The 22,576-nt window shown below is 46.0% G+C and overlaps 1 protein-coding gene across 1 annotated transcript in view; it reads right to left on the reverse strand.

Moving 5' to 3' along the window:
- The window catches only part of CCDC47 (coiled-coil domain containing 47), a 70,610-nt gene that overhangs the window by 11,492 nt on the left and 36,542 nt on the right, over positions 1-22,576 (reverse strand). Inside the window, exons 7-12 of the mRNA XM_063959513.1 lie at positions 12,930-13,031; positions 12,239-12,349; positions 12,071-12,156; positions 9,349-9,407; positions 9,148-9,257; positions 8,887-9,054 (exon numbers count right to left, since the gene is read on the reverse strand). Of these exons, the coding sequence (XP_063815583.1) occupies positions 8,887-9,054; positions 9,148-9,257; positions 9,349-9,407; positions 12,071-12,156; positions 12,239-12,349; positions 12,930-13,031 (636 nt within the window). The remainder of the gene's footprint in view (positions 1-8,886; positions 9,055-9,147; positions 9,258-9,348; positions 9,408-12,070; positions 12,157-12,238; positions 12,350-12,929; positions 13,032-22,576) is intronic.

Here is a 22,576-nt window from a genome sequence, read left to right on the forward strand (position 1 = left end):
GTGCTACTCCGACCAACAACTGCTCCATGGACCTCGCCTTTATAAAGGAGATCGTCCAAGTACGGGATAATTAAAAACTCCCTTTTTTCGAAGGAGTATCATCATTTCTGCCATTACCTTGGTAAAGACCCTCGGTGCCGTGGACAGTCCAAACGGCAGTGTTTGGAATTGGTAATGGCAATCCTGTACCACAAATCTGAGGTACTCCTGGTGAGGATGGTAAATGGGGACATGTAGGTAAGCATCCTTGATGTCCAGGGATACCATGTAATCCCCCTCCTCCAGGCTTGCAATAACCGCCCTGAGCGATTCCATCTTGAACTTGAATTTTTTTATGTATGTGTTCAAGGACTTCAAATTTAAAATGGGTCTCACCGAACCGTCCGCTTTCGGTACCACAAACAGTGTGGAATAGTAACCCCGTCCTTGTTGAAGTAGGGGCACCTTGACTATCACCTGCTGGGAATACAGCTTGTGAATTGCCTCTAGCACAGCCTCCCTGCCTGAGGGAGTTGTCGGCAAGGCAGATTTGAGGAAACGGCGGGGGGGGGGGGAGACGCCTCGAATTCCAGCCTGTACCCCTGAGATACTACTTGAAGGATCCAGGGATCCACCTGTGAGCGAGCCCACTGATCGCTGAAATTTTTGAGGCGGCCCCCCACCGTACCTGGCTACGCCTGTGGAGCCCCCGCGTCATGCGGTGGACTCAGAGGAAGCGGGGGAAGAATTTTGATTCTGGGAACTGGCTGACTGGTGCAGCTTTTTCCCTCTTCCCTCGTCTCTGTGCAGAAAGGAAGCGCCTTTGACCCGCTTGCTTTTCTGAAGCCGAAAGGACTGTACCTGATAATACAGTGCTTTCTTCCCAGCTGTTGCTGTGGATACGAGGTCCCAGAGACCATCCCCAAACAATTCCTCACCCTTATAAGGCTCTATGTGCCTTTTAAAGTCAGCATCACCTGTCCAGTGTCGGGTCTCTAATACCCTCCGGACAGAATGGCCATTGCATTAATTCTGGATGCCAGCCGGCAAAATATCCCTCTGTGCATCCCTCATATATAAGACGACGACTTATGTTCGCAAAATAGTATCCCTGTTTGACAGGGTTACAGACCACGCTGCAGCAGCACTATCTGCAGGTCTCAGTCTAGTACCTGAGTGTGTAAATACAGACTTCAGGATAGCCTCCTGCTTTTTATCAGCAGGTACCTTCAAAGTGGCCGTATCCTAAGACGGCAGTGCCACCTTTTTTGACAAACGTGTGAGCGCCTTATCCACCCTAGGGGATATCTCCCAGCGTAACTTATCCTCTGGCGGGAAAAGGTACGCCATCAGTAACTTTTTAGAAATTACCAGTTTCTTATCGGGGGAACCCACGCTTTTTCACACTTCATTCACTCATTTGATGGGGGAACAAAACACTGCCTGCTTTTTCTCCCCAAACATAAAACCCTTTTTTAGTGGTACTTGGGTTAATGTCAGAAATGTGTAACATATTTTTTATTGCCGGGATCATGTAACGGATGTTCCTAGTGGATTGTGTATATGTCTCAACCTCGTCGACACTGGAGTCAGACTCCGTGTCGACATCTGTGTCTGCCATCTGAGGGAGCGGGCGTTTTTGAGCCCCTGATGGCCTTTGAGACGCCTGGGCAGGCGCGGGCTGAGAAGCCGGCTGTCCCATAGCTGTTACGTCATCCAGCCTTTAATGTAAGGAGTTGACACTGTCGGTTAATACCTTCCACCTATCCATCCACTCTGGTGTCGGCCCACAGGGGGCGACATCCCATTTATCGGCATCTGCTCCGCCTCCACATAAGCCTCCTCATCAAACATGTCGACACAGCCGTACCGACACACCGCACACACACAGGGAATGCTCTGACTGAGGACAGGACCCCACACAGCCCTTTGGGGAGACAGAGAGAGTATGCCAGCACACACCAGAGCGCTATATAAAGTAGGGATAAACACTATCACTGAGTGAATTTTCCCCAATAGCTGCTTGTATAAACAATATTGCGCCTAAATTTAGTGCCCCCCCCCCCCCCCTCTCTTTTTAACCCTTTGAGCCTGAAAACTACAGGGGAGAGCCTGGGGAGCTGTCTTCCAGCTACACTGTGAAGAGAAAATGGCGCCAGTGTGCCGAGGGAGATAGCTCCGCCCCTTTTTCGCTGACTTTTCTCCCGCTTTTTTATGGATTCTGGCAGGGGTAATTATCACATATATAGCCTCTGGGGCTATATATTGTGATTATTTTGCCAGCCAAGGTGTTTTTATTGCTGCTCAGGGCGCCCCCGGGCGCCCCCCCCCCCCCCCCCAAGCGCCCTGCACCCTCAGTGACCGGAGTGTGAAGTGTGTATGAGGAGCAATGGCGCACAGCTGCAGTGCTGTGCGCTACCTTGGTGAAGACTGAAGTCTTCTGCCGCCGATTTTCCGGACCATCTTCATGCTTCTGGCTCTGTAAGGGGGACGGCGGCGCGGCTCCGGGAACGAACACCAGGGACGGGTCCTGCGGTCGATCCCTCTGGAGCTAATGGTGTCCAGTAGCCTAAGAAGCCCAAGCTAGCTGCAAGCAGGTAGGTTCGCTTCTTCTCCCCTTAGTCCCTCGTTGCAGTGAGCCTGTTGCCAGCAGGTCTCACTGTAAAATAAAAAACCTAACATATACTTTCTTTCTAGGAGCTCAGGAGAGCCCCTAGTGTGCATCCAGCTCGGTCGGGCACAGAAATCTAACTGAGGTCTGGAGGAGGGGCATAGAGGGAGGAGCCAGTGCACACCAGATAGTACCTAATCTTTCTTTTAGAGTGCCCAGTCTCCTGCGGAGCCCGTCTATTCCCCATGGTCCTTACGGAGTTCCCAGCATCCACTAGGACGTCAGAGAAACCCTGGAGGTACTCCCTTTCAAGGGATATATTCTGTTTGGGGAGGACTTAAATAAGATAGTGGCTGACTTGGATACTGCCAAAACTGCATGTCTGCCAAGTACCGCTCCTTCGGTGTCTAAAGCTAAAGGTACTTCCTTTTGCCCTTCAGGTAAAAGCAAAAGGTCAGGCGTACAACAAGCAGGCCCGCACTTCCAAACCTGGTAAGCCAAAGCCCAAGAGCGCCAGGACAGCCCGTCAGCCAGCTTCCAAGACCGATAAGCCTGCCGCATGACGGGGCGAGCCTCCCCCTGCTCGCCCCGTCATGCGGCGGTCTTATCAGGGTGGGGTGCCGGCTTCTAGGGTATACCCAGGAATGGTTGAAGACCACTTCAGATGCCTGGGTACGGGAAGTAGTCACTCAAGGTTACGCCATAGCCTTCAAAAGCCGACCCCCTCATCGATTTTGCTGAACAGACGTCCCGTTGGACCAGAGAAAGGCAAACACTCTACATTCGGTGGTACACACCCTCCTGGATACAGGAGTCGTAGTACAGGTGCCTCTTGTGCAGAGGGGCCGGGAGTACTATTCTCCGCTGTTTCTAGTCCCGAAACCGAATGTGTCCTCCCGGCCCATTCTCAACCTCAAGGCATTGAACAGGTTTGTGAAGGTTTCCAAGTTCCGTATGGAAACCCTCCGCTCTATAGTTCTGGCCTTGGAACCTGGGGACTACATGGTCTCCCTGGACATACAGGATGCTTACCTGCATATTCCTATAGCAGCGTCACATCAGCAATACCTGAGGTTTGCGATTGGCAATCTCCATTACCAGTTTCGGGCGTTACCTTTTGGTTTAACTACGGCTCCGCGAGTCTTCAAAGTTATGGCAGTGATGACGGTGGTACTCCGCCGTCATGGGGTCAGGTTACTGCCGTATCTGGACGACTTGTTAATCCTGGCAAATTCCACAGAAATTCTCCTACGTCATCTAGATATGACTGTCCGGTTTCTACAAGCCCACGGGTGGCTCATCAACTGGAAGAAATCCTCCCTGGTCCCTGCTCAGAGCATGGTGCACCTGGGAGCGCTATTGGACACTCACAACCAGAGGTTGTTCTGGTCTCAGGAGAAAGTCCTGAAGCTTCAGGACAGGATTCGTTGCTTCCTTTCTCGTCCACAAGTGTAGATACATTTGGCGATGCAGGTGCTGGGCCTCATGGTGTCAGCATTCGACATGGTGGAGTATGCTCAGTTCCATTCTTGCCCTCTCCAGAGGCTGGTTCTAGCCAAGTGGGACGGCCTGCCTCACCGGATCAGGTCTCACATGATCTCATTGACTCCGGAGGTCCGTCTGTCGTTGCTCTGGTGGCTCCAGGACCGACAATTGTGCAGGGGCCGTCCCTTCTGGATATCCAACTGGGTCCTGTTGACGACAGATGCCAAAGAGGTTGGGGCATGGTGCTGGAGCAACACTCCCTTCAGGGTCGGTGGACCAAGGAGGAATCCCTCCTCTCGATCAACATTCTGGAATTGCGGGTGGTCTTCAATGCGTTGAACCTGGCCCAGCATTTAATTCAGAACCGTCCTGTTCAAGTACAGTCGGACAACGTCACCACGGTGGCTTACATAAATCATCAGGGCGGCACTCGAAGCCGTTTGGCAATGAAGGAAGTCTCACGGATTCTACATTGGGCGGAACGCCATCTACCGGCCATATTGACAATATTCATTCCGGGAGTCCTGAGTTGGGAAGCGGACTTTCTCAGTCGTCAGGACGTACATGCCGGCGAGTGGGGCCTCCATCCAGAAGTGTTTCAACTCCTAGTGGAAAAGTGGGGTCTTCCAGATGTAGATCTGATGGCGTCTCGACACAATCACAAGGTTCTGGTCTTCGGAGCAAGGACAATGGATCCTCCAGCAGCATTCATGGATGCGCTCGCGGAGCCGTGGAGGTTTCGGCTGCCATACGTGTTCCCTCCGGTGTCACTTCTGCCCAGGGTAATTCGGAAGTTCAAGCACGAAAGAGGAATTCTGCTTCTCATAGCTCCAGCGTGGCCCAGACGGCACTGGTTCTCAGACCTGCAGGGCCTATCGTCAGAGCGTCCACTTCTACTTCCACAACGCCCAGACCTTCTCTTTCAGGGCCCCTGTGTATTTCAGGACCTAGCCCGGCTGTCTTTGACGGCGTGGTTCTTGAACCTTCCGTCTTGAGGGCTAAAGGGTTTTCTGAGACGGTCATTCAAACTATGTTGCGGGGCCCAGAAACCGGCTTCTGCTCGGATTTACTATAGGGTGTGGCATTCTTACTTTGTTTGGTGCGCATCTAACGATTATGACGCTTCCAAGTTTAGTACAGCCAAGTTGTTGGCCTTTCTTCAGCAGGGCCTGAACTTAGGCCTGCGTCTGGCCTCCCTCAAGGTTCAAATATCTGCCTTGTCGGTGTGGTTTCAGAGAAAGATTGCGACCTTACCTGATGTGCATACCTTTACTCAGGGTGTGTTGCGTATCCAACCTCCTTTATGTCCCGCCTGTGGCTCCTTGGGACTTGTCGGTGGTTTTGGAGGTGCTACAAGAGTCTCCGTTTGAACTTCTTGGTTCAGCTGATCTTAAGTGGCTTTCCCTTAAGGTGGTGTTTCTGCTGGCTATTGCTTCAGCTAGAAGAGTGTCGGATTTGGGTGCCTTGTCTTGTAGTTCCCTATATCTGATATTTCACCGTGACCGGGCGGTTCTTAGGACTCGTCCCGGATATTTACCTAAGGTGGTTTCTTCGTTCCACCTTAACCAGGAGATCGTGGTTCCGGCACTTGTTTCTCCTGATCTGTCTCCCAAAGAGCGGTCTTTGGATGTGGTACGGGCTCTCCGTATCTATGTGAAGAGAAATGCTTCTATTAGGAAATCTGATTCTCTCTTTGTGCTGTTTGGACTTCACAAATGGGGCTGGCCTGCTCACAAGCAAACCTTGGCCAACTGGATTAGAATGGTGGTTGCACATGCTTATGTGAGGGCTGGTCGATCAGCTCCTGCTCACATTAAGTCCCATTCTACTCGGTCTGTTGGACCTTCTTGGGCGGCCCGCCGTGGTGCGACCCTTGATCAATTGTGCAAGGCGGCTACGTGGTCCTCCGTGAACACGTTCATAAGGTTCTATGCCTTCGATACTGACGCTTCCCAGGATGCTTCCTTTGGACACCGGGTTCTTGTGCCCGCTACAGTGCGTCCCCTCCCATAAGGAACTGCTTTAGGACATTCCCTATGTCTATCCTTGTGGAGCCCAGTGTACCCCGCAGCAGAAAACGAGATTTATGGTAAGAACTTACCTTTGTTAAAACTCTTTCTGTGAGGTACACTGGGCTCTACAAGGCGCCCACCCTGACGCACTTAGCTTCTTTGGGATGGTATGGCATTAGCCGCTGACACTTCTCCTGTCGTGAGAGTGTGGTGTATGTGGCTACTAACCATTGTCGTCTCTTTTCCTGCTACTGCATTGGGCTGGTTAACTAAAAATTGAGCTCCTGTGCAGGGAGGCGGGGTTATAGAGGAGGCGGCGCTATGCATTCTGGGAACAGTCAAAGCTTTTCAGCCTGTTGGTGCCTCGGATCAAGATCCTACTCTACACCCCTATGTCTATCCTTGTGGAGTCCAGTGTACCTCGCAGAAAGAGTTTTAACAAAGGTAAGTTCTTACCATAAAACTCGTTATTTCTCTTTTTGGAAAGGAAAGCAATTTCAAAGCTACGCTGTACAAGTGGGTTGGGGACGATATGACCGCGAACAGGATCCCGGTGAGAACTCTATCCCTAGCCCTGACCCTCCCCCTAGTGCTAAACACTAATCCTAATACTCACCATCAGGATCCTGACCCCGTACAAGATTTGTGCTCATAAAAAATGGGGCAGGGTTGGTTCACAGGATTTGGGGTTAAATTCATTCTATGTAAAATTTACACGTTAATGTTTTCTTGCGGACTGAAGATTTGGCAAAGATTAGTTACATGGAAAAAGTTTTCTATATATTATTTGTATTACACTTAAGTGATGTATTGCTAGTAATAGAAGAGCGAAACAGATTGTGTCGCCTGCCCTAATATGGCCAGCTCCTGTTGGAGACAACACAACATCGATGTGGATGGAGAACCATATTTTAACTATTGAATGGTTCCCAACTTCAGTGCTTGGATGTCAGGGACTCTCTGGTTTCAGCAGTGCTATTAAATATAAAGATGTGTTCTCACTAACCTATCCTCAAACCACGGCAATTATCCCCGTTTGGAGCACCATGACAAATGAGACTAAGCTGTGACATGCATCCCGTCACTCAGTATTATTTACTGAATTACTAATGCAATGTGTATCCTGAACACAAAAAGTGGATTTGAGTGTTATAACAAGCAGATACGACGGAGCCACGCCATACGTTCCGCCAGTCAATTTACACTGCCATGATTGTGAGAAAAATACAAATTCTAAGCTAGTGATGGCTAACCTTGACACTCCAACTGTTGTTGAACTACATATCCCAGCATGTCCTGCTACAGTTTTGTTATTTGGCCATACTAAAACTGATGCAGGGCATGCTGGGATGTGTAGTTCAACAACAGCTGGAGTGTCAAGGTTAGCCATCACTGTTCTAAGCCCTTCCGGCACATTAAAATCCTGCAGTGCGATAAAGACGCTAAAGTGCCAAAGTCCAGATCCATGGCGCAAGTTGCACCGTACATCGCCAAAAAAATTCTAGGTGAATAAGTACACGTGTACGGCATGGCCACCATTTGCATAAGCAATTTATACAAGTGCGGTCAAGCTAACATACCATCAGTGGTCAGAAATTGGTTAAATATGGTACTTGCCAGCCATGCTCAAATGGAGATAGAGACAAATGAGCAACAGCGGGAAAGTAATAGGCGGTGACAATAAATCAGAACATAAACCAGTTCAAAATGTATGTTCTCCATGCAGTCTGCATGGAAAGATGTAGAAAGAAATGAATACACTTCTACATATACTATATAAGCACAGGAAATGACCACACTGAAAAGATAGGAATTAAAGTCGTAACCTCTACTCAAGGAGTTTAGTTTTTGTGGCTAAATCGCTTATAGTTTACATATTAATATTGTTCAGCGCAAAGTAATATGGTGGAGCCAGAAGCATGTTAATATCGACTTCATTTTCCCTTCTCTCGTAATAAAAGAAAAACACGGTGACAAAGGTATTATTATACTCAGTGTTCCTTCTAGGCTGTTTCAGCAGGGTGCTGCACCCTGCCCATTTTTGAAATGTGAAAAAGCACCCTGCCCTTTTTCAGTGCACCTTGCAGGACCATAAATCACCCCCTTGTATACAGAATGCAACAGTCAGAGTGCATATTACAATGGTGTTGTCTACTCCCTGACCATCTCTGAAATTGGAGCACAATTTCTATCCTTAGCGAACTGGATGGCAGATGAGGGACTGTAAATGACATCACTTTTGTGGCTGCCTGCAAAGCACAGCACCCTGATAAAGAGGGAAAGAACAGGGTAAGCAGTGAGCAGATACTGCTTACAGTATTTCCCTAGTACAACAGATTCTTTTTTTTAACCTATATATTTTAACCCTCTGCTTAACTTTTGTTTTATAACACATACGGATTATAACCACTTCAGCACTGGAGGAGACATTTATAATTATCTACTTATGTATATGCTATAGCCAATCTTTCCAGAAGACTGGACATATACAGTATGTTGCTCAGTACAGATGTTGGGTGTTACATTGGTGTCCTATATGTATGTATGGGTATATGATATACTAAGAGGAAAATGTATGTACAAAAACTACAAACATTTGCGCTATGCTTTGTGCGTAAAGCGTCACATCAAAAATGTGCCCTTCAAAATAAAAATGTGCCCTCCTCAATGATCAGCACCTTGCCCTAAAATTATCCCAGAGTGAACACTAATACTTATACAACTGACTGCAGTGTTACACAGAATTATGGTAAAACAAAGAAATCAAACAATTCATCTTCTCATTAACCACTTGCATACCTCAAGTCGCCGTTGCTTGTCAGGATCCTCCTCATTCATGATGCGCTCTTTTTCTGCTCGCTTCTTCTCCTCACGTCGGGTCTGAGCGGCCTCTTGCCGCTGCACATGTGTAAGTTTCAGGAAGTTCTCCTCCACACGGGCACGGTTCTTATCAGCTTTAATTTTACCCTGAAATTGGCGCACAGAGTTTTATAAGCAATGACAGTGTGACTGTGTATGTCCGTGCCCTACTCTGATAGATATCTGCACTAGAACACCCACCTCTCTGTTCAGACGGAACTTTCTCACTTTGTCAATGCTGTAAATCACCATGTTCATCAGTGGCAAAAGGGATTCCATGTCTTTTACAGATGCGTTTCCTGCTCCAGGCACTGACAGATTAGAAAAACAGACATCATCATCAAGAAACTCCTTTAACTTGTCCCATAGACAGCATCTTGCACGCAATTCACTTCCACTTACCATTAAATGTAAACAGAAGAGTCCGCTTGGTCTCTGGCAGTTTGAGAGGCTGCCCTTCCCTAGAATACACAGCAGCATAAGAGCAATTGTATGCTCGGTTCATAACAAATCCTGCCATGCAGGGCATTCCCTCATTCAGAATTCATCAAGCACATTAAACAAAGTATCTGTACTATCCTACGCATGGTGCATATGTAACTTATATTCAGCAAACAATTTCAAAAGAGTGCCCCATTCTGTATCACTTGTATAAAACACCAATATATTACACAGCTCAATCAGATTGCCAATGCAGTCCCTGTCTTAGTGGAACTTACAATGTAATTTCCCTACCACAGACATAACCATGTGTACACACACACACACACACACACACACACACACACACACACACACAGTTACCTGCCACAACTACAGAACACATAGATAGGATAATATAATCTGAAGTCAAACCAGTGTGTTTTTAGAATAAACTGGGAGGAACCCCAAAACGCCTTGAAAAAGCACCACTATAATGGGATTACATACAATATACCGGTTGTCGGGGTGCCGGCTGTCAGTATCCGAGCAGCGGCATACCAGCAGCGAGTCCCCTCGCCATGCATTGGGCCAGGTGGAGAGTGAATATTCCCACTCGGGTGGTGGCATGGACCCAACCACCCGAGTGGGAATACTGGGCGGCGGTTGGGATTCCGACCATCAGCATTTAGCTGCCTGTTGGGAGTCCGGATCCCGACAGGTGGCGTATTAACCGCATACCCTGTAATACAGATAGCACACTGGGTTCAATTCTGACCAATCGATGGGTTGCAGCAATGCTGACCACTGACTCTAGCCCCCGCAATAGCTATGAAGGTTATAATTATATCTTTATATTCCATTTACAGAACAATGTTCCCAGTAAACAATGGTTAGGGTTAACTGCGCACAGTTAACAGTATCTTCTTGTCCGAACGAGCTGCTGCACTTGTTGGTGACCAGCCTACTTAGCAATAATTATTTATAGAATTTAGTGCTGCGCTCAATTCTGGCTCCTGTGACTATACATGTTCTACTAATCTGTATATAGTTTTGTCTGAAGCAGATGGTAATAAAGGAGGATATTAAATTGTCTCCCCCTTTAAAACCACAGACAAATAGCGCAAATGGTGTGAATGTATTAGTACACTGAGATCCAGTAAATGAAGTGTTGTATTATGCTTAAACAAACAACAAGTATATGCAGTTCTCTTAGGCACTTCTGTGTACCACTACTTGTTAATACTGTAATAAAGGAAATAAGATAGGATATACTGTTGGAAAAGAAAATGTCTCTTTAAAAGTTCATCACAGTCTATACTGCAGATTGCGGCGTCCCTTACATCTGCACGTTGTGTGTGTTTCTGCATAATAAGGCAGTAATGAAATTAGAGCGAGTCAAAAATGTCCTCCGGGGTCTTCACTGTGTGATAAGCTAACGGGGTTAAATGCACAAAGTAGGATAACAATGGGGCTCCGGACTGGTCTGTCCTCTCTCACCCCAGCTCCCCGTGGTGCGTCCTGGTACAGACGCCCCCCTGGGCGCCGGTCAGTCTGAGAGGTAAACCTGTCTAGGGTAAGGGGAAACTCAGATAGCGCTCTGCAGAGCGGCCAGCTGTGCAACCCCCACCGCGTACGGAGACTCACCTGTCACCTTCTCCTGCTGTCCATTGTGCTCAGTCACCGGCTTCCTCCCCTCGTCATCTGTGCTGCAGTTGCCTGGTTACGCTGTTGATTTCCCGGTCACGTGACCGGGTCGTTCCTCCGTAGTGAGCGCTCTGTACAGTGGATGTTAATTCAGCATAAGTCAGTTGTAGCTCCAACGTGTTTCAGCCTCTGCTGGGCCTTCCTCTGGGAGAAGTACAGAGCGACGCTCACTACGGAGAAACGACCCGGTCACGTGACCGGGAAACCCTGAAATCAACAGCATAACCAGGCATCCGCAGCACGGACGACGAGGCGAGGAAGCCGGTGACTGAGCACGATGGACAGCAGGAGACGGTGACAGGCGAGTCTCCGTACGCTGTGGGGGTTGCACAGCTGGCCGCTCTGCAGAGCGCGGAGTTCCCCCTTACCCTAGATAGGTTTACCACTCAGACCGACCGGACCCAGCGGGGCGTCTGTACCAGGACGCACCACGGGGAGCTGGGGTGAGAGAGGACAGACCAGTCCGGAGCCCCATTGTTATCCTACTTTGTGCATTTAACCCCGTTAGCTTATCACACAGTGAAGACCCCGGAGGATATTTTTGACTCGCTCTAATTTCATTACTGCCTTATTAAGCAGAAACACACACAACGTGCAGATGTAAGGGACGCCGCAATCTGCAGTATAGACTGTGATGAACTTTTAAAAGAGACATTTTCTTTTCCAACAGTATATCCTATCTTATTTCCTTTATTACAGTATTAACAAGTAGTGGTACACAGAAGTGCCTAAGAGAACTGCATATACTTGTTGTTTGTTTAAGCATAATACAACACTTCATTTACTGGATCTCAGTGTACTATTACATTCACACCATTCACACTATTTATCTGTGGTTTTAAAGGGGAAACAATTTAATGTTCCCAGTGAAGTCTACACAACAACAAATGTTTGCCCCTAGAGACAGGTCTACTTAAAAGAATAGGTTCAGCGTTTAAAAAATAATTTTACAACGCATTAAAAGCATTTAAGTGCAGAGACTTCTAATAGTACTTACTCTTGCATAATCTTTGGACCAGAAAATTGGTCCGAGAAATGGATGGATTCAATCTTATCAGCATAATGTGTTAGGAAATGAACCATCTGTGGAAGAGAGAACATTATAAACGGATGAAGATGGAGAAAGAGACAACTGAAAAAGAGCTGTTAGCAACAATGTCCTCACCTTAGTGTCCAGGACACCATCTGTCACCTCTCCCATCTCAGAAAGAATGGCCAGAGACTCCGGTAAACCCAGCTTGGCTGCAGATTTGGGCTTGTCGCTGCAAAACTCACTCTGCACACAGGAAAACAGGCATGTTAACAAGTTTCTATCACACTATCCAGGCAACCACATCTCTGTCAGACTATGGGCCTAATTCAGACCTGATCGCTCGCTAGGGTTTTTTTTTCCATTGCTGCGAACAGATAGTCGCCGCCCATAGGGGAGTGTATTTTCGCTTTGCGAGTGTGCGAACGCATGTGTAGCAGAGATGTACGACCAGATCTTGTGCAGTCTCTGAGTAGCCCAGAGACTGAACTCACTTCAGCCTGTCCGGGACCGGAAAGGGACGTCAGGAACCCTCCCTGCAAACGCTTGGACACACCTGCGTTTTTACAACAACTCCCAGAAAACGGTCAGTTGCCACCCACAAACTGCTTCTTCCTGTCAATCTCCTTTCGAATGCCCATGCAAATCCATTCTTCACACAAACCCATCGCTGAGCGGCGATCCGCTTTGTACATGTGCGACGCGCCTGCGCATTGCAGTGCATATGCATACACAGTTCTGACCTGATCGCAGCCCTGCAAAAAACGCTAGCGAGCGATCAGGTCTGAATTACCCCCTATATATGGCTAATATAAAGTAACCTTACCAAGTCCTGCATTTCTTTCTGCAGCCGAGCAAGGGTCTTCCGAGTACCAACTGCAAACACATACGTATCCATGTCTTCTTCATTCATCATCACTTTTATTTGCTATAAGAGGAGTAGTGAGAGATGGAAAGAGTCAGAGTGTAGGACATAAATTAGTGACAATAGCTATGGGGTGTAGCCGTTATGGCTATTTCTCTGGCACTGTGCAGCCACCATCACAGCTTTAACAGAGGTATGCAGGAACATCTGATCGTATTAAGCGGTGTACAGTCGCACATTGTTGCTAACTGAATTGCACTATATTACATATAAACAAATAGGACAGAGATTATATACAAACGAGCAAAGTGAGGCCATCACAGAGGATCTATTGCCCACAATTTGCTTCTCATATTTTCTTGGTGAACACTGAATTGTTACCATTTAAGAGGAGGAGAACATAAACTTTCATGGAACTGTATGTAGTGCTTGAGGCAAGACAAGAGATTTCACTCTGTGATGGCTTGGGTACTCTAAAACTAGGCTCATGACACTGAGGAAGCCGCCGATACTGAGGAGTAGGCGGAGAAACGCGTCTGTCGTTCATTGCCTGCAAACTACAGCGGAGGAATCCACACCAGCCGATCGGTGTGAACCGACACCTGAGAAGTGAACTTTTCAACCAGCTCATATTCACGGACTCCGGATAAGGCTGTAAGTACAAGCAAGTACAATCAAAGGCCGGGAGGACGAACTATCTTTGCCGTGGTCAAATGAGAAAACCAAGTTCCGCTTCTAACAGGTGATCGGTGGGTTAACCGGGAGCACTATCACACGCACTGTGATCATTTCAGAGACATTTGCATGTTATACAAACGACCATTCTATATTGTTCAGTGTATGCCACGGATGTACTGACTTCAATATCAGTTGAAAAAAATGGGCATAACAATATATTTACCTAAGAACAAATAGTTACCATTCAAAACAATTGTTAACAATTACTATAGCTCATTTGAATGCCAACTCATAAGTGACTCATTGCTTTCATGAGTATATCCAAGAATACCGTCATCATTTCTTTGTATTCTGATACGTGGACTGATATATTGTAGCAAGAGTCTAAAAAGCTACTTAATACAGCCTTTATTGCCTTGGAGAGACTTTGCACAAACTTTGTGGGTAATATTGGATCCATGTTTAATTAATTATACCCACAGTTCATGAACAAATTGTGAAGCATTCACTTATTAGAACAGAGGTAGCTACAATTATAGATTCATGCAAATTCTTTGTTTAAAGGAGTTATCCTGTTTTAGAGATATTGCATTTTATGTGGTGAAAGTGTTTTTTGCCGGCCGGCATTAAGTATAATTGTTTTAAACATTGCTATTTATTCATTTAATATAAATAAAAATCCACATCAAATGTGAATTAGCGCTCTCTTGGTTTTCTTTTATTAGGCTGTTTAAGCTTTTTCGACCATGTACTTGCACATATTTGTCCTCATACATCTAGCCTGAATACGCCAAGCACCGCGAGATGCCTGGCGTGAGTGAGCTGGCAGTTCCTGTGCAACTTTGCTAATGTTGGTAAAAATGCATCTTATTTGCATCGCTATGCAAATAAGATGCACAAGCAGAATCCGCTAATTAAAATGATATGCGGAATGCCTATATTCTGTGTGCGAACGCGGCTGTAACTGCATGCGAAATATACATTATGGTAAGAACTTACAGTTGATAACGGTATTTCTCCTAAGTCCACAGGTTCCACAGGATAACATTGGGATATGATGAAGCAACAGCGGATTTGCACCAATCGGTCAAAGCTTTTCGGCCTCCCAGCACGCAACGGGCCCGTCCATATATCCCCGCCTCCTGGCTCAGGCAAATCAGTTGTTTTCCCAAAGCTCAAGGCAGGAGCATCATAGATAGCCCTAATCAGGTGAGAAGAACACACATACACACCCTTCCGTACAAGAAGGAAGAGGTTAGCGAGTAAAAGGATCCTCAAATCAGGTGCATCAGGGTGGGATCCCTGTGGAACTTGTGGACTTAGGAGAAATACCGTTATCAACGGTAAGTTCTTACCATGACGTATATTTCTCCAGCACGGCCTCAGGATAACAATGGGATTTCCCAAAGCAATTTAGACGCTCCTGATTGAACAGGAGAATCCTTCGCCCGAATTCAGCGTCCTGAGAGGCAAAGATATCCATGGCATAATGTCTAATGAATGTGTTAATGGAAGACCATGTGGCTGCCTTACATACCTGTTCTGCTGAAGCACCACGTTGTGCTGCCCATGACGGACCTACCTTATGAGTAGAGTGAACAGAGACATTAGCCGACACAGTGAGATCAACTTGAGAATATGCTTCTGAAATTGTTATCCAAAGCCACCCTGCCAGTGTCTGCTTATAAAGCAGGCCCATCCTCTCTTGTGAAATCCGTAGAGAACGAAGAGAGCATCCGTCTTTCTGATGGCACTGGTACGATCCACGTAGATCCTTAAGGCATGGACCGCGTCCAGCGATGCATCATGGAAAGCAGGGACTACAATTTCTTCATTTAAGGTGGAATTTAGACAACACCTTAGGAAGATACCCAGACTTAGTTCTGAGAACCGCTCTATCTGGATTAAAAAAAAAAAAAGCAGAAATGGAGGATGACATAACAATGCCCCTAAATCTGACACTCTTCTAGTTGACGCCATGGCCAGTAGAAAGAGCACTTTAAACTTAAAAAAACAATTTCCCCAGCGCAAATTATAGGATAATAAAAATTATGAATCAAAAGTATTTTTCCAAACATATGTTTTTTATTTAGAAAAGAATTAATGTTTGTTAAAAAACAACATGAATATTGAGTTAGTGAAACAACCTATTACCGGTAAACACAAACAAAAGACAAACTACATGTAACGTAAAAAGGTGAATTAACACAAAATATTGCTCAGTTCTTTCAAATGCATATACAGTCTCTAGATAATTAACTGCAGAGGGGGTGCGCTTCTCAGCGACTTACTCCTTCCCCTAAAATGATAAATGAGCTAGTCGCAATAATCACTCCACGTCTGATGATCCTGAAGAAAAAAAGGTGGATATTTCACAACCGATGATTTTTAGAAACACTGAAAGTGCTGTGTGCAATTGGTATAATCAAAGCTGTGCTAATATATAGAGTGTCTCTGTTAGCCCAGCCTCTAGAAAAAATGCAAAAGTATTACTCCTTCCCCTAAAGTCAGTAAAATTCCACGTCTGGTGATCCTGAAGAGGGAAAGTGAATATTTCACAGCTGATGATCTTTAAAGCACTGAAAGTGCCGTGTGCAATCAGTATGGTCAAAGCTGTGCTGTTATCGTTATTTCTCTCTATGAGCCCAGCCTCAATAAGTATGCATGTAATTCAGGCTGTACAGTACCTCGTTATGGTTTCTCCACAGAACTTTCCGTGTACAGTGTCCAAAGTGAAGGCTGTCCCCGAGGTAGATGTGGTACAAATTCCGCCGGCGGATTCCCGTACCCGCTGCTCTTAGCGCTAAGCAGCGTTGTATGAGATCGATACGTTCTGCGCTCTACGCGTTTCACCTACAAGAGGCTTCGTCAGGATGGCAGATAAGTCGATCCGTACCCATTCACCTCTTTTATAGGGACATTGTATAAACCACGGACTGTAACTTCCTCTCCTTTGAGCGTTCCAGTGCTATTATCATTTCCTGGATGTGTTTTCCTGTGATGTCGTGCGTTCCACAGTTAGGAATACTTCCTGTATATGCGTTCCAAGGCAGAAAACTCCTCTTTATTTCACTTTATATTCCTATCATATAAATCGTCAAAGATAATAATGATATGGTAGATGGATATTATTAATCTACTTTCCTTCTTACAACCATATAACATAAAACAGTGCACTTAATAATTAAAACTCTAAAAGCTTTCCTCATTAAGGATATATTATATATCCAAAAATAATGCTGGACCCTATTTTTTACTTTCTAAACCCCACTGTCTCACTAACTAGAATATTTGAGACACCCATAGTACATCTATTTTAAATCTAAAATTAAAATTCAATCACATTCCATTTTAAAATGTAAATCATATGTTTACCCAATCCTAACGTAAAAAAGGCATAAGATCAAAATCAACATTAAGCCCCTTGGGAGTAAGGGTGTTCATTTGATAAATATCAAATGAACACCCTTACTCCCAAGGGGCTTAATGTTGATTTTGATCTTATGCCTTTTGCCTTTTTTACGTTAGGATTGGGTAAACATATGATTTACATTTTAAAATGGAATGTGATTCTATTTTAATTTTTAGATTTAAAATAGATGTACTATGGGTGTCTCAAATATTCTAGTTAGTGAGACAGTGGGGTTTAGAAAGTAAAAAATAGGGTCCAGCATTATTTTTGGATATATAATATATCCTTAATGAGGAAAGCTTTTAGATTTTTTAGAGTTTTAATTATTAAGTGCACTGTTTTATGTTATATGGTTGTAAGAAGGAAAAAAGCAAATTATACTTACCGATAATTTCATTTCTCCGAGGTACTTCATGGCAGCCCTTACTCTTGGGATTGTATCCCATTCCTAGACTTAGACAGGGAATCCTTTCAACACTTTAGGACCACCCACCTTGGGTATATAGCCCTGCTCCTCCCCTTCCTCCATTAGTCTTTTGAGTGTCTCCTGTGACCAGACTATATTTAAACTTCACCAAGGGAGGGTATATTGTAGGCTGCCATGAAGTACCTCGGAGAAATGAAATTATCGGTAAGTATAATTTGCTTTTTTCTCCTACACTACTTCATGGCAGCCCTTACTCTTGGGATATACCAACACTCAATAAAGGGAGGGCAATAAAAAAAAATACCACAGACATCTTGTCAATGCTGAAAACTATAATTTGTTTAATTCAATGCTGCATCAAAGACACGTTTCCCAAAGTGTGCCTCCATAACATCCACCGCATAATGACTGGAGAATGTATGAATAGAAGACCATGTGGCTGCTGCACATATATCCTTCGCCAAAAGCCTTGCCTTCTTAGCCCAGGAAGCTGCCATGGCCCTGGTAGAGTGTGCCTTTAGCTGCTCCGGAACCTCTTGACCATTCTGTTTGTAAATAAACGCCAGGAGTTCTGTGATCCATCTGGAGATGGTCTGTTTCGTAGGTTTCTCACCCTTCCTTGCACCTGAATATAATACAAACAGGTGTTTCGTCTTACGGAACTCTTTCACTCTATTCAGATACACTGAAATTGCTCTGATTAGATCCAAACTATGCATTCTCTTTTCTTCCTCATTCTGCGGCTGTGGGTAGAATGATGGTAACACGATGTCTTGGTTCAAATGGAAATCTGACACCACCTTAGGCAAAAATTCTGGATTAGTCCTTAAAACAAGTCTACCCGGAAGGAAATTAAGGTAGGGCTCCTCTGACCACAGGGCCTGTAGCTCTCCAACTCTTCTGGCTGACGTAATGGCTACCAGGAACACTACTTTCCAAGTTAGAAATTTAACTGAGACGTCCTGCAATGGCTCAAACGGAGACAACATTAATGAATTTAAAACTAAATTCAGATCCCACGGAGCGACCACCGACCTGAAGCGAGGTCTTATCCTTTTAATTGCCTGACAGAACTTCCTCACTAAGCTCTCATCAGATAATCTTCTCTCCAATAGGACACTCAGTGCTGCTATCTGGACCTTGATGGTAGATACCGCCAGCCCCTTCTCAAATCCATCAAACAAGAATTGAAGGACCTGCGATGTCTCTGCTTCCTGCGGGTTAAATCTTGAGCCCGACCAGGCAATGAAAGTTTTCCAGACTCTATAGTAGATCTTAGAGGATACCTTCTTTCTCGACTGAATCAACAAATTAACAACTTGCTCAGACAACCCTTTATCTCTCAATAATTGCCGTTCAATTTCCATGCCGTCAAATGCAGTTGTCGCAAATTCGGGTGCAGCAATGGACCCTGATGCAATAGATCCGTTATTAGCGGCAACGTCAAAGGTTCCCCTGCTGCCATCCTCAGTACTGAAGGAAACCACGCTCTCTTTGGCCAATATGGAAGAACTATTATGACCTGCGCCCTCTCTTCTCTGATCTTCCTTAGAATACGTGCAATCATTGGAAACGGAGGAAAAACATATGCTAGTCTGAACCCCCATGGGAGAGAGAAGACATCCACCCCGCTTGATCCTGGGAGATGATATCGGGAGAAGAACAGAGGAACTTTCGTATTGACGTGTGTGGCCATCAGATCCACCTGTGGCTGGCCGAACCGTTGTACAATCTGATTGAACACTGCGTCGTTCAATTCCCACTCTCCCGGTAACACCTCTTGTCTGCTGAGGAAATCTGCCACGTAATTGTCTACTCCGGGAACATGTAGTGCTGATAGGGATTCTAGATGACGTTCCGCCCAATGAAGTATGTTTGACACCTCTTCCATTAATACATGACTTCTGGTGCCTCCTTGCCGATTGAGGTAGGCTACCACTGCTACATTGTCTGAAAATATCCTGAGATGTTTCCCCTGTAACTGCTTCTGGAAATATTTCATCGCCTTCCACACAGCTCTCATTTCCCTGTGGTTTGAGGATAATCTTCTCTCCTGGTGGTTCCACCTTCCTTGGCAGTTCTGTTGCAACAAGTGCGCCCCCCAACCGACTGCACTTGCATCTGTTGTTAGAATGAGGAAGTGACGATCCGACAGAGTCGTCTTCCTGTCGACCAGTTCTGTTTCCATCCACCAGTCTAGAGAACGTTTTGCCCCTTGACTTAACCCTATGCGATGATTCAGGGAATAACGTCTCCGACAATAGCCTAGTATCTCTAGCTGAAGGCCCCTCATCCGCCATCTCGCCCACGGGACCACGTCTATGGAGGAGGCCATCATACCCAAAAGACTCATCCCCTGACGCAGAGTCACACTGTTGCATTCCCTTAGTAAAGAAGCCAGACTCCGAATCTTCGAGCATCTTTCTTCTGACAGACCTATTGTATAATTGGCAGTATCCACCTGTACTCCAAGAAACTGAATTTCTTGTCTTGGTTCTAGTTGACTTTTCTTCCAATTTATTAACCAGCCATGTTCTTGTAGGATCTGCAGCGTCACTTCTAACGCCATCTTTACTTCCTGTTTTGACTCTCCGCACACTAGTAGATCGTCTAGATATGCCCAAATTGCAATTCTTTGACCTCTTATTACGGTTACCAGTGCCGACAGCACCTTGGTAAATATCCTTGGAGACGACTTCAGACCGAAAGGGAGGCATGTAAACTGAAAATGCTTGCCCATGACCGAAAACCTCAGGTATCTTCTGTGCCGTGTGTGTACCGGCACATGAAAGTAAGCATCCTCTAGGTCTATGGACGCTAGGAAATCCTCCTTCCTTACCCCTGACAGAATGGATTTCATCGTCTCCATACGAAATTTTATCGTCTTCACATAATCGTTGAGCTGTCTGAGATCTAGTATCGTTCTGAAATCTCCCGACGCCTTTCTTATCAGAAAAATTCTGGAATAAAATCCCCTCTTTCTTTCTGAAGGCGGAACAGGCTCTACCGCATTCACCTGGATCAATTTTTCCAAACTGTCTTCCAGAGCCTTTAGTTCCAGACTCGCAGCTGGGCTTCTTGAACTCACAAATTTGTCCCTCTTTGGAACTTCGGAAAACTCTATCCGGTATCCCTGAGATATCACATCCAGTACCCAAGTGTCCTGAATTGAATACTGCCAGAGACTGGCAAACTTCTGGAGCCTGGCTCCCACCGGAAAGGATACCAGAACTCCGCGACAGTCATTGTCTCCGTCCACCTCTCCTATAGGCCTGGCGAAAGGACTGCCTACTCGTCCCTGAGGAATACCTTCCCATATAAGCTCGCCCCGGCCTATAACTTCTCGCTTCCTTAAATTGTTGTTTAGAAGAAGGAAACGGAAATTTATTCCTCTTGTCCTGAGGCAGCCTCGCTGACTTACCCCCTGACATCTTTTGTATAATAGCCTCAAGCTTATTTCCAAATAATAGGGAACCCTCATACGGTAATGACACCAACCGGTTCTTGGAATGCATATCCGCCGACCATGATCTAAGCCACAAAGCTCTTCTAGCCATAACGCCTGCCGCCATGGATTTCGCTGCGAAATCTAACACATCCAAAGAAGCTTCGCACAGATACTCTATGCCCTTGAGCATAATACCCAGGCTTCTCTGCAAATATTGCCTTGAGATTTTCTCTTCAATATCTGTGGACAACACTGATCCCCAAACTCTCAAAGCTCTGGAAACAGATGCCACAGCCACACCGGACCTTAAGGATACTGCCGAGGACATATGTAATTTCTTTAGCGCACTCTCCATACGCTTATCCATGCCATCCTTAAGGACAGCTCCGTCCTCTAACAGAATCGTAGTTTTAGACACCATTTCTGCCACTGCCGCATCAATCTTAGGCACTGTGCACTAGCCCAGAAATTGCTCACCTTCTACTGGAAACATCCGATCCACTCGTTTAATACTTCCAAGTCTCTTATCTATGTTTTGCCACTCCTTAGACACTACATCCTTCAATGCTCTGTGAACCGGAAAGTATCTGCTCCTTTTGGACTTATCTCCAAACAAGACATCCTTATCTTCATCTCCTTTATCCTTTTGCCTATAGTTCATGGTCTTAAATATATTCTTTAAGAGACTGTCAACGAGATCCAAATTAAACTCTCTGACTTCCTCCTTCTCTTCTGACCCAGAACTAGAGGAAACCTGATAATCAGCATACAAAGAGGCTGACTCGTCCTGAGAGTCAATACTAGCCAGGGATCTAGACCTCTTATTTCCCTGCAAATCAGCCAGCTGTTCTCTCGTAACAAAAGACCTCTTCATCCAGTCCTTCAATTGCTGAATCTGACTGGTTTGACTGGCCTGCTGAGTGTCACTCTGTATACAGTCCTCACAGAACTTCACATTCTCAGTGGAAGAAAAGATCTTATCACATGCTGCACACTGTATATCCATATGCCTCTTCTTGCATAGCCTCTTCTTAGGAGGAGACACACTAAAAAATGAACAGCAGTAGCACTACATTAAAATCCTAACCACGCAGAAAATCAAAAACCATATCCTCTATGAGGACTTACCTCTTCCGGGCACTCATCGGCTTATGGGGAGAAGGCTCTCTATCCATCCTGCTGGTAAGCATACACCTGCCCAGCTCATAGGAGACTCTCACTCCTAGTGTGCAGCGCCATATTTAAGCTCCAAAAGATCATAGAGAGCGGCGCTGAGCAGACCGTCCCAGCTACAGGCCGGCCGCCCCAGCACTTCCGCCCGCCAACCGCCGCACGCTGTCTCTCACAGCGCTTCCGCCCGCCAGCCGCACATCCCCTTCGCCCCGCTGCCCTTCCGGCCACCCGCACTTCCGGTCTCGCCGGAGATACAGGCGCTGCGGCTAGCGGAGCAAAGCACCCGGGGAGACGGCTTCAGACAGCGGCACTAGGGAGAGGGACCAGCAGCAAAACAGCGGGCGGACACCTTAAGCTGAACAGCGGGGACTTACAATCGCCCCAAGCACACTCTGCCTTCTCCAGGGAGCCACCCTCTTCCAGTACGGCTACACAGAGGCGTATTACTGGGAATAGAGGTAAGAAGTTCT

The sequence above is a fragment of the Pseudophryne corroboree genome, chromosome 3 (assembly GCF_028390025.1).
Source record: "Pseudophryne corroboree isolate aPseCor3 chromosome 3, aPseCor3.hap2, whole genome shotgun sequence".
Taxonomy (NCBI): Eukaryota; Metazoa; Chordata; class Amphibia; order Anura; family Myobatrachidae; genus Pseudophryne; species Pseudophryne corroboree.